Raw genomic sequence first — 13,209 nt, 5'->3', positions numbered from 1 at the left:
GCTTTCTTTGTTCCGTTTTGTATACACTGAATTTTTCTACATTGGATATTAAAATATCTCTAGGGCACTAATTGTAAAGTACAATCCTATATAGAGCCTTTATATTCTTTCCTTGCATGTTAGTGCTTTGTTCTTTTGGTACGAAATATTACTTTTAAATGTTTAAATATATAAATATATATATATATATATTTATAAATTAGAATGCAATTAATCTAATGTATTTTTTATTGCTGATTGTACATGGAAACGTTACGCCTGTTTTTAATGGGGAACTCTTTGTCATATTAGCTCTACATTAATAAAAAAATGTTAAGATTTTTGTGATCTTGAAACGTGCGATGGATTTTTCTATGTGATGAAAGAAGGCTAAGCAAAAGACAAGGCTTGGTTTCAAGCTGGGATACCTGAGCAATTTGATCTTCACCAGAGTTTGGAAATTTCTGAGAGCTGAATTTTGGGAGACGTTCTTTGATAAAGCAACTTCCAAGCTCCGATTTTTCCAAACCGTGTTGCAGACACGGATTTATCCCGCCAAAATCATGCAATTGCTATTAAATCACAATTAAGGTTTTCAGACACAGAGTGATAAAAGAGCCATCATCCCAGGAATAACCAGGGAATAACCAGGGAATAAACAGCAAGAATGCATTTTCAAGATTTGCCCATGAATTATTTGTTGCTGTTTATTGCCTGGTTATTCCCAGGTTAATGCCACTTTAATCGCTTTTCAATGCAACATCGTGTGAAAAGCTTTATCACAATTGTGTGATATTTATGACATATTCCCAGGATAATGGCCGTTTAATCGCAACGTCGTGTGAAAACCCTAATTGCAAATGGGTGGTTTTCATGGGATTCTACGTCCAATTGTCCCTGTGTGATAAAATCCAAAGTATAGTCCAGCACTCAACCCACAAAACCACGTTGGCTTTCATATACTTAGGATGCACATTTTAACAGAGAATATGGCCCCATACAGACAGGCCAAAATAAAGCTGCTTCGGGTCACTTTAGAGGTATGCTGTTTAGATGATGCATGCGTCCTAAGAGGCCAGAAGCTGCACCAAAGCTGCGCACCAGTCTTTAGGACTGGAGCATGGCTTTAGCGTGGATTCCGGACTCTTAGGACACATGCATCATTTAAACAGCATACCTCCAAAGTGATCTGAAGCAGCTTTATTTTGGCCTGTCTGTATGGGGCCATAATATATTTGGGTTGCAATACTTCCTTGTTCCAGGTCTGGAAACATCGGCCAATTTTGCATCTTCTCATTGTTCCTCAACTTAAGTAGAAAATAAGCACAGGTTCTACCTTTTTTCGTGACTGTTGGGGGATGTATTTCCAAACTACACCCCGAGGTTTGAGTATACCTATTAAGGAACCTCTATACTCTTATTAAGCAAATTTAAAAACCCCAAAATTGCGGAGCAGAGTGCTATTGTTCATTGGATCAGCTTTGCAGCATGTTCCACTCCCTTCCCAGACATCTTCAGTTTCAACATTTCATAGACTTAAGTCTATTCTCTCAATGCATCTGAGGAAGTAGAGTTAAGTCTACGAAAGGTGATGCTGCCAACTTCTTTCTTTCAGTCAGTCTCAAAGGTGCTGCAAGATCCCTCCACATGCTTTCTTCTAGTTATATTTTAAACCATAAGCACCCTCTTGCATTGCTTGGTTTTGAATGCTAGCTTGATTTTCAAACCTGAAAAGCAAGTTTATTTAATGTGTGTAATGGATGTGGAGGCATGTACTTACGTGCATAACTGCTCATTCTGTGCGCATTTGGAATAGAGAGAGGTTTTCAATAGCTATTGGGAAAGACTGAGTGCCTCACTGCTTTCTAGTGATAGCAACTAGGGAAGAGGGCAAAGAAGTACACATGTGTGAACTTAGATGCGTAAGAGATGGGTGTTTAAGAAAGAGAATTATGGCTCGCCATTTTAAAGAAAGATTAAGCTCAAAAAGATGCAAAGAAAGACAACCCACGTCAATTTTGTGTCTGTTTCCCTACAAAAAGGGGTACAAACTGTAGCTCTTAAACAGCACTTGGCTTTTGCTGTTGTTGTGTGCCTTTAAGTCATTTCCAATTTATAGCAACCCCAAGGTGAACATCTCATGGGTTTTTCTTGGCATGATTTGCTTGTGGGTTGGAGGAAGACTGCCATTTCCTTCCTTTGCGGCTGAGAATGGCGTATCGAGGGGGTTTGCATGGATGAGTAGGAATTCGAACCCTGGTCTTTCAGAGTCCTAGGGAGTTTATCACACGAAAGAGGTCAGGATAAGATCTTATCCAGCTGCTCTTTGGCTAGGAAGCCACAGGAGGGCGCCAGAGAGAGAGAGAGAGAGAAAGCGTGAATATTGGGAGCCTGGAGGGGAGAAGCCGTCCTTTCTGCTGCCACAAGAGGGCGCTCCAGGACAACAGGGAAAGGGGTGGCGTCCATAGCGAGTGCAGAGACTGAGTTTGGTACTACAATTCCCATCACCCCCAACCAACCCACATGCCCATGGCCCTGGTGGAGGGCTCAAGGATTCTGGGAATTTCCAGAAAGGGGCTTGAGGGGGCCAAGCACACAGACAGGCTGCAGGGAGACCTCCCCCAACCTCTGCATGGTCTGGGGATGATGGGAAGTGTCTTCCAAGACCCCCCACATGCTGTGCCTTGTGAGGATGATGGGAACTGTCCTTCAAGACTCCTCCCCCCACATGCTGGGAGGGCACTGATTTAAATCATATGTTTAAAATAGATCATGTCTATCAGTGGTCTCCAAACCGTGCTTTTTTAAGGGGTTTTGGACTTCAGCTCCCAGAAGCCTCGGCCATGTCAGCCAATAGTTTGGGATTCTGGGAGATGGAGTCCAAAATCCCTTAAAGAGCAGGGTTTGGGGGACCGTTGCAATAGAGACAGAGGCTGGATGGCCATCTCTCAATGGGGATGCTTTGATTGAGAGTTGCTGCATGGCAGAATGGGGTTGGACTGAATCAGGGCCCTTGTAGTCTCTTCCAACCCTACAATTCTATGAGCGTAATTGCAACCCTCTCTATAGGATCAACAGTATTTCTCCAGCAACAAAACATTTTAAGAGCTATACCTTTGTAATGTAGAGTGAGCGCACACACATGCGCACATCCATCCATGATAAGAGATTGCCTGTGTTTCAGAACCCTAATTACAAGCCAATTAATTTTATACACCTGAAGCACAGCATGCATAGTGAGTAGACACTAGTACACACCTGGGCTGTGTGTATGTCATTTCAGAAACATTAGTTTTAATGCTCAGCAAACTTCCCTTTTCTATATTTATCTTGGCAGTTGATACTTTAGCAGCCTAAAGCTGAGAAGGAGGACTTGCACTTCCCTATATGAGCCTGTCTGTGGCTGGATCTGCAACACAGATACAGCTTGACACCACTTTAACTGCCACGGCTCAATGCTATGGAAACCTGGGATGTGTAATTTGGTGGGATATTTGGCCTTCTTTGTCTGAGGGCTTTGGAGCCAGAACAAACTGCAAACCCTGGGATTCCATAGGATGGGGCCATGGCAGTTAAAATGGCCTCAAACTGCATTAATTCTGCAGTGCAAATGTAGTTCTAAAGGTGGGGTGAATGACTGACTGACTGAATAAATACCACAGGAATAGAGATGTGTGAATAAATCACCAAATAGGCATGGACTGGACAATCCCTTGCGATCTGAATCGATGGATTGGTTCGGCAGCAGAGCATGGTTCAGACTACATTTGCCCCGATCGCATTTTCTTGCTGCAAAATAAAATAAAATAGCCCACTTGTGGTTCACATTGACAAATGGATTGATTCAAAGTGGACCCAAATCTGAATCCATTCCGATCTGCATCTGGTTCACACTCGCACGGAATCGATTTATCCAAAAAGACACGGGTTAAATGGGTCTAGCACATGGCACCCCTCTCCGAATCACTTCAGTGATTCAGTTCAAGTGCGAACCAGGGTAATTTAAACTGGTTCAAACCGATTTGCAATCTGGTTTAAAAGATAGTGGGATCATTCTTCCTAGTGCCCAGATAGGCATCTTTGCCATTCACTAGGGTGGTTCCAAGCACCTCTGGCATATAGATGCAGTATAGAAACACAGCCATGGATCTGCTTGGCTTCAGCACTGTCTCTGGAGAAGTGGCTGCGCAGTTCATCACAGCGAGTGAGCAAACTCCAAACTTACTCCAGTGCCACCGGAGAAAGGTTAATAGAATCACGAGTCCAGTATACGGATGCCATACTCCATAATGGCCTTGTTGATATGCAATGGAATCGGTTCGCCATACATTCAGGGTCATCAAAAAGAACATTTTCTTTTGGGGCTAACTTTACAGAATCTGTTACCACAAGATCTAGGAGTGGCCACATCTATGACAAATTCCCTAGCGCTGAGCCAAGGCAGTTCAAGCCGTCTCAAACCAGATTGTTTCTGCTTGCCTTTTGGACCTAGAGCAACCCTCAGTTCTTCGTCCTCTTGCACCAGCCCTCTTTGACCAAGTATGCTATGGCTATTTGAACTACAAATCTCATCATCCCCAGCCAGGATGACCAGACATGAGCGCCATAGACTATGTTGAATGCCATAGACTCTTATAGTTTTTCATGCTGTATGTAGTCAAGGGCTATAGTCTATAAAGCACAGGCTGATTTTCTTCTGAAATGCCTTGTTATGCGCTGTTAAGCAATGCATGTTTCCAATATGATCCCCAGTGCCTCTTTCTTTTCTGAACTCAGCGTGAATCCCTGGCATTTCTCAAAGAGAGGGAGGCAATGGGACACAGACCCCCCTGAGCAAATCTTGGCAAGAAAAACCCTCAATGGGGTTGCCATGAGTCAGAAATGGCTTGAAGGCACATAAAGAGGAGGAAGAGGAGAAAGAGAGGAAGAGGAAAGAGGAGAAGAAGTAGAGGAGGAGGAGGAAGCTCATCAGGAAGAAAAAGAAGAGGAAGAGGAGGCAAAAAGAAGAGGGGGAGGGGGAGAACGAGGAAGAAGAAGAGGAAGAGGAGGAGGAGGCTCAGCAGGAGGACTGAGAAGAGAGGGAGGAGGAGGAAGAAGAAGGAGGAGAAGAAGAAAAAGAAGATGAAGAAGTGAAAAGAAGAAGGGGGGAGGAAGAAGAGGAGGAAGAAGGAGAAGAAGGAGAAGAGGAGGCGGAGGAGGGAGAGGGAAGAAAAAAAGAGGGGGAGGAGGAGGGAGAAGAAGAGGAGGAGGAGGAAGAGGTGAAAAGAAGAAGGGGGAGAGGAGGAAGAAGGAGAAGAGGAAGAAGAGGAGGAGGGAGAGTAGGGAGGAAAAAAGAGGGGGAGGAGGAAGAAGATGAAGAGGAGGAAGAAATAGAGGAGGCTCAGCAGGAGGAGGAAGAAAAGGAAGAAGACTAGAAGAAGGGGAAGAAAACAGCCGGAGGAGGAAGTTGCTTTGCCTGGCCCTCCTCCTCCTTCTCTTCCTCCTGGGCTGGCCTTGCAATGCTTGGGCTGCTGGCCCTGGGTCCGGGCTGGAGGAGGAGGAGGGAGGAAGCGGGCTGGGGCTGGAGGAATGGCAACAAGGCCCTCTGCAGCAGCCCTGCTCCGGAGGCAGCTCTGGAGCCCTTGCATTCGGGTAAGGAGAAATCAGGGCACTCTCCTCCAGGTGCAGCATCATCGCTGGTTGCAAACTCTTCCGAGGCACCCAGAGGCAGGGCTTCTCCTCCGTTGAGCAAAGTTACTCCTTTGCAAAAGGCGAGGGAGGGATCGCAATGCCCAGAATCCCCAGATCCCACAGCCCCAGGCCAAAAGGACTTGAATCCTGCTTTGAGGTAGGCAGGGCCAGGCTCCTTTGAGGTCTTCTTTTGCATTGAAAAAGGGGTTACAGGTTGAGCCTTCCTTCTCCCAAATGCTTGGGACTGTAAGAGGGGGGGTTGCATTGCATTTGGGATTAGAAAACTATTTCTTTTATTATTTTATTTTATAGTATTATTATTATTATTATTATTATTATTATATTTTCTTACGCTCCACTTTCCCCCAAAAACTCAAGGCAACGAACCAGTATAAAACCATGCAATTTTAAAAACAATAGCAAAAGATTAAAATGCATAGATATGCAATTTAAAAACAAACAATGAAACTGTTTTAAAGATTAAAACAGTTATAAATTAAAATGTAATATATTTTTATTTAATTGTTTATTTTATTTATTTATTTATCTTTTCTTTGCATCTGTGTTTATTATGAGATCCACTGTGTATGGGATATTATATTTATTTGGGCATCCCTTTTGTTTGTCATCTACTCTTGCTACAGTGTAACCTGAAGGTAATTGTATATATACAACGTTTCTGAGAATTGTTGGGGTGAAACAAAGTTTGTGTACCTGGAACCATCCAAAAGCAAAGGTGAAACAGCCTCAGCAACCTTTGGGACAAGTTTAGATTTGGGGATATTTTGCATTTCAAAATTCCAGAGAAGGAGACTCAACCTGTATAAGTATCTATGGTCTAAACCACACTGCAGAAATCATCCACTTTGAGACCACTGGCATCCTGGGAACTATAGTTTTGGGAGGTATTGAGCTTTCTCTGTCAGAGAGCTCTGGTGCCACAATAAAACTACAAATCCCAGGATTCCCTAGCACTGAGCAGTCAAAGCAATCTCAAACTGGATGCAGTGGGCTTTGGACCTTAGTCTTCTCTAGCAGAGAACAATGATGCCAACCACAAAGTACAATTCCCAGGATTCCCTAGCACTGAGCTAGTGGTCTCAAAGTGGATTATTTCTGTAGTGTGGCTTGGAGCACAGGTACAGTTTGAGTTTCCTTTCTCTGGGTTTCCAAAATCCAAAACATTCCAAAACCCAAACTTGTCCCCAAGGGTGGCTGAGGAGACAGTGTCACCTTTGCTTTTTGATGCTTCGAGGTACACAGTCCCAAACCAGATTATTTCTGCAGTGCAGATGCACCCTCCGTGAATTTTGTGGCCAAGCTGACACCCCAAGAGTCCCTTGAAAAAGGTAGAAGAGCCAACATAGTGTTGTGGTTTAAGTGCTGGATTAGGATTCCAGATAGAGACCAGGGTTCAAATCCCCACTCAGTCATGGAAACCCACTCAGCCAAGTCACACTTTCTCGGCCTCGGAGGCAGGCGATGACAAACCTCTGAACAAATCTTGCCAAGGAAACCCAGTGACAGGTCAGGGTTGCCATGCGTTGGAAACGGCACAGAACAGCAAATAAACTGGGATTTAAACATAGTTTTGAAAAAGCCATATTAAAATCTAACCCTTACTCTATAGCAACCGTCCTATTTTCTTTGAGAGACCACCTTCCTATAAAGAAGTTCTCTTCCAGAGAACTGCAGATGGAAATTCCCTGAAGCACTAGTTTAAAAACTTCCGCTGTTGGCTATAAAAAGTGCACACCCTGTTCTTTCATCTTATCGCAATACAGTTGTGATAATGATGGAAAACAAATAAACCTGGACCTTTGAATTTTCGTATATACTACACAGCTTCCCTTTGACCAAGGCTGTCTTAATACTGAACTCATGCTGGAACATAGGACCATTGTGAAACTAGAGGGAACTTTGACGCGTTTGAGAATACACTTTCAGGCAGTCTCTAGGTTAAAAGTATTTTTTGTTGTTTACTTACGCAAGACTTACCCGACCTGGTTCTTTCATTTCACATGCGCCTGTTGTCAGTTGTAGATGAACGCTTTGCTGGAACGTGTTGAAGAGCTTTGCTTTTTTAGGATGCAAGAATCTCTCCTGAATCCTTTCCATGTTATTAGCATTTTGCATATATTGAAACCTCCTCATCTTTCCCACAAAACTACCATTCCCAGAATTCCATAGCATGGAGCCATGGCAGTTCAAGTGGCGTCAAACCACCTTATTTCTGCAGCGCAGATTAGACCTTAGAGGTCTCTCATTGGTTGGGCTGCCATTAAGTCAAAGCCAACTTGACTGCAATAAGCAACAAAAGCAGCTATTTTGGAGAAGGGTTCATCATACAGGAGGGAATTGGCCAAATCCCATGCAGGAACGGGATTTAAATCTATGAAAGCGGGATCGTTTTCAGATGCATTGAGCATTAATCCGAAATTAACCCGCACAGAAAGCGGACAAAATGAGCTACTTTTTACTTTGGGGATTTTCCCGAAAGTAATGGGGATTTCCCCAAAAGTAAAAAGCGGCCGATTTTGTCCGCTTTCTGTGCGGGTTTAATGTTGGATTAATGCCTGATGTACCCGATGTGTCTGAAAACGATCCCGCTTTTGTGGGATATTCCAAGAATTTAAATGCCGTTTCTGCATGAGATTTGGACACTTAGCCTCCTGTGTGATAAACTCCTTAAGTCACCACTCTGCAAAACAACAACAGCAACAAAGTAAGCCAAGCCAATATTGGTGGACTTGGTGGCGTTTGCAATTTTCTGACTCTCCCCATTCTTTCTTTTTGGGTAGCTTATTGGTCAAATCTTACACATGCGCTTTCTGTATTGGTGCTGCTGCTAAAGACCCAGGAAGAGTCTCAACAGATTAAAGATCACCATTTTTTCCTCCTCCCATAAGGACTGGAAACCTATGGCCACAGCTTAAACTGGCCTTTGCCCTTACAGTCTGGATTCCTCTGCTTCCCCCTCCGCCATCTGAGTTTTGCCACTTCCTGCCACAGTTTCTGTTGGGTTTGTGGTTGCCAAAGAAGAGCCGGCCAGACCGATGCAGCTCACTTTGGTATCACTGCGTAGCCTCTCCTCTTTCCTTCCCCTGAGTATCCAACCTTGCAGATTTGGGGGCAGCCATGCTCCAAGGAGAACTGGGCATTCAGGGTGTTATGGCCATGGTGGAAATGAGCTATTCAAGTTTCCATGTGCCTCTAAAAATGTTATGATCCCTTTCAATTTCCTCTTCAGCCAGACTCCACCCGCGTAAGCGATTTAAAAGACCTCTCCTCTTAGTCATAGTAGCAAAAAACTAAAAACACTACTTGTGTTATCTGTTCTGGGTGACCAGATGTCATAACTGCAATATAAATTCATGCTTCTTAGTCATGCTTACAATGGAGAGCATTTTGAAACTCCTCCTGGACAGAAGGTTGAAATCAGTATGTAGAGAGATCTTGTGTCATCTTTGAGACGCACTGAAAGAAAGAAGTTGGCAGCATGAGCTTTCATAGACTCCAGTCTACTTCAAAAGCATCTGAAGAAGTAGGCTGAAGTTTACAAAAGCTGATAACTCCTTTCTTTTAGCGAGTCTCAAAGGTGCTACAGGATCTCTCTACATACAGATTCTGCAAACAAACATGGCTATATCTTTGAATTCTACCAGAAGGTTGAAATATAGGAGATATATTTCCTATATACCCTCTGAACAAACCCTGCCAAGAAAACCCAGGGATAGGTTCACCTTAGGGTCACCATAAGTCAGAAATGACTTGAAGGCACACAATAACAATCATGCATCATTTCCATCTTCCACTTGTGACTTGGTTGTGTCTCCCTGCCATTACTTCTAACATTGTTCATACCACAAAACATTAAGGGAAGAAGAGATAAAGGTATCTTCCAGCTGGTTGTGCTAAGAGCCCTCATGTCTTGAAATACCATTCATATTTTCAACATCCTACTGCACTTAGACACATGTTGCATGTGGCAGAGCATTGCCACAGACAGGAGCTGAACCTAGCAGGTAATGCTATTTACTTAGTAGTCCCTGCCCTGGTGAATGGTGCATGCTGACATTTGCAGAGTGAAAACAGAAAGCGGGAAGTTCAGAATCTGTGGCTGTTCTGTATTTCAGTTCCAGAGGCCAATGCAGAAGCAATGTTGATAAAATGGGGACCTTGATGCTTGCCTGGAAGGAAAAAAAGATTTTAAAATTGAAAGCACAAGTCTGTCATGAAGGAAGTTGGTTTGTCAGAGGAAAGGTAGACGCTGCTAAGAGGACAGTTGAAACAGATAATACTGAGCGATAGACATATTGCTTTGTATTTTTTATAATAATAATAATAATAATAATAATAATAATAATAGTAATGGATTAGTAGTTGAGCCTTGGGGCTAGAATTCAGAGACATAGTCATGTTAGTCTGGAATATCAGTACGCAAAGGGATCTTGCAGCACCTTTGAGTCTAACTGTGTGAAAGAAGTTGTAGCATGAGCTTTTGCACAGTTAGTCTCATAGTTGCATAGCTGACCCTTGTTCCACCCCCTACCCTTCAAATATGTTAGACTACAATACCCACAATCCCCCGGCCAGCAAATCCAGACCAGATGAAGTTGGGGAAGGCTGCAGTTGTCTTTGCCAGGCAATTCTATGGAAGCTCACAGTTAAGAGTTAGTCATAAGTAAAACAAGTGACAGGCGGGTCCTGGATTTTCATGAATTAAAATAATTCTTAAAGCTACAGAAAAGGGATTTTGTTTCGTGGAGATTTCTAGGAGCAAGAATCTCAATTTGGAAACTTTTTTTTAACTTGTTGGGGGTCTATGGGAGTATAAAAATGAGCCTTGTGTTGCTCACTCCTGGTGTTTAGAGTATAAAACACTTTGTTGCTAGGGAAACAGGTCATTCCAGTTGATTAATACTTTTGCATAAAAAGGAATTTGACAGCGGTTCTGAAGGAAGCGTGGAACAAAAAAAAAAAATCCTAGGGACAGCATGCTTTGTGGAAAATATGGTGTTTTGTAATTCCTGAAATATGGCTGGTAGCATTAATTCAAACATTTCTCTATCCCTTTCTCTCCTTTCTTTTAACAGAATTGCACTTTTCTGAGCTGTGATTAAGGATTTTTCCAAGCATTGTCTAGTTTTGAAGATTCACTTTTGGATATTAAATGCATCAGAAAATCAACACTTTGAAAAGTCCTGACAAGAACCCAGAATGTATTGGTGCGTGGGAACAGAGGAGTCCGTTGCTGACAGCGAGAACAATATGGCGGCTCCAGAAGGTAAATAGAACACTACTTTGGGCTATTTCCTATATATCCAACACTAAGCCAATTGGGTCCTGATGATTCTTTATATGGGGAGTGTGAGCAACAACGGGGATAGTGACTTAGTCCATGAGTGAGGTTGCTCAGGACGTTGTTGTTGTTGTTGTTGTTGTGTGCGCCTTCAAGTACTTTGGATTTGTTTAGAGTGGGTTTGCTTCTGCGTCCTCTGTAGCTATCTGATGGTTGTTCTCCTCCAAAAAAGTATCTCACTACAATGCTTTTGGGAGATATAAGTCTCAGTGGGGTTTACTTCCAGAGAAAAAATGGCTGTGATAAGCACCTATGGACTTTATAATATGAGCCCCATTCTTGCCACAATCACGTTAATGAAAGGAAACACATGCATACTGCTTTGGGAGCAGTCCATGCATGCATATTTAATCGAAGGATTGGGACTCTTGTAGCCTGGACTACAGACCAGCCGTAGGTCAGTCACAAGGTTGTCGGATAAGGTTCAGCCATATACGCGACTATCCCAGATCAATTCCAGTTTTGTAGTCTTGTGCATTAGGGATCACACTGCAAACATAAATTGGATCATGGAGTGCACCAAACAGTTCCAAAAGTAAGTAAACATTTGCTTTATAGGTCACAGTAAGGCCTTTGAATGTGGGACATGAGGCTACAGAATATGGAGATACAGAATTGTTTCCAGTTTGAAAGAAAGTCAGGCAAGGCTACGTTCTGTCATCATATCTCTTTGACTTGTATGCTGAAAATATCATACACAAAGCAAAATTAGATTTAGAGGAAGGAGGTGTGAAAATTGGAGGGAGGAACATGAACAATTTAAGATATACAGAGACACCATACTACTAGCAGAAAATAGCAAAGACCTGGAACAATTACTGAAGAACGCCAAGGAAGAAAGTTCGAAATCAGGTTTAATGCTGAACACTGTCAATGAATTATTTACCCAACTTTTAGACGATGAAGTAATTGAAACAGTTAAAGAATTCCCATACATTGGAGCAGTCATGAATCAGAATGGAGACTGCAGCCAAAAAATCAGATGATGACTAGGACTTGGAAGGGTACCTATGAAAGAACTAGACAAGATCTTGAAGTCCAAAGGACAAAGCAATTTCAGTGAATACTAAAATCAGGATTGTCCATGCCATTGTATTCCCCATCGCTGTGTATGGACGTGAGAGCTGGATGGTGAAGAAAGCTGATAGGAAGAAAATCAACTGATTTGAGATGTATTGGAGAAGAGTTCTGCAAATACTATGGACTGGTAAAAAGACAAATAAATGGGTTTTAGAGCAAATGTAGCCTGAAATCTCCCCAGAAGTCAAGATGGCTAAATTAAGGCTATCGTACTTTGGTCATATTATGCAAAGCATGACTCACTAGAAAAAAGAATGATGCTGCAAAGATGGAGGGCAGTAGAAAGAGAGGAAGACCTCACATCAGATGGATAGACTCAATAAAAAAAGCCACAGCCCTGAGTATGCAAGACCTGAGCAGAGCTGTCAATGATAGGATGTCCTGGAGATGTCTCATTCATATGGACACCATACGCCAAGACTGTCTTGAAGGCAGTCAACACACACATTGAGTAATGGTAATTAGTTAAAGGTGTTTTAAAGTATTTTTTTAGTTTCCAAGAGAGCCAAGCCAGTGAAGTGAGGGGTTTACAACATCTGGAGGGCCACATGTTCCCCAGTCCTGTGTTACAGGTTGCTAGATTCTTTCGCAGCTCCGCACAAGAGACTTCCCAGGCTGTGAGTTCATTTGTGTGCCGTGTGAGAGTGCTGCGTTATAGAATCTGTGGCACAGAGATGTTCTTGTCTGCAGCGAGGAAGGTCCTACAAGAGAGCTAGGAGGAAATGCCATCTGCTTTCAGGCTTTTTGGTTCAATCTCCTCTTCTCTGTTTCTCTCTCTCCGTCCTTGGCATCTTTGCAAACAGCAGTTCTTTTAGAAGCTGCATTTATGAATGAGGAGTGCATGGAATTTTGGTGTTGTTTTGCAAACCAAGCAGAAGCAGAGCTTTTTGGCAGCAGCTAGATTGTGGAATTGTCCAAGAAATCATGAAGAAATGCTTGCTGTTTTTATTCAGATAGTCTTTTACGTTTATTAGATTTTTTTTTTTAAATGGAGATCCCAGAGGACTCAAGCAAATTCCTATCCCTTTGTGTGCATGGATGCTGTTTACTACTTACTCTCTGGATTTCTGCATCCACCTAGCAGTGAGTCTATATTTTAAAATGCCTGGGGTGTTTTG

The 13,209-nt window shown here is 42.8% G+C and overlaps 1 protein-coding gene across 1 annotated transcript in view; it reads left to right on the top strand.

Moving 5' to 3' along the window:
- Positions 1-5,333: 5,333 nt before the first annotated feature.
- LOC149307433 (leucine-rich repeat serine/threonine-protein kinase 1-like) overlaps positions 5,334-13,209 on the top strand; it is a 158,655-nt gene continuing 150,779 nt past the window's right edge. Inside the window, exons 1-2 of the mRNA XM_089539164.1 lie at positions 5,334-5,610; positions 10,746-10,936. Coding sequence (XP_089395290.1) covers positions 10,870-10,936 — 67 coding nt within the window. The 5' untranslated portion in view covers positions 5,334-5,610; positions 10,746-10,869. The remainder of the gene's footprint in view (positions 5,611-10,745; positions 10,937-13,209) is intronic.

This window comes from Sceloporus occidentalis, unplaced genomic scaffold, assembly GCF_023333645.1.
Source record: "Sceloporus occidentalis isolate IW3139 unplaced genomic scaffold, rSceOcc1.0.p SCAF_9, whole genome shotgun sequence".
In the NCBI taxonomy this organism is placed as follows: domain Eukaryota; kingdom Metazoa; phylum Chordata; class Lepidosauria; order Squamata; family Phrynosomatidae; genus Sceloporus; species Sceloporus occidentalis.
This window is presented reverse-complemented; position numbering and strand designations above follow the sequence as displayed.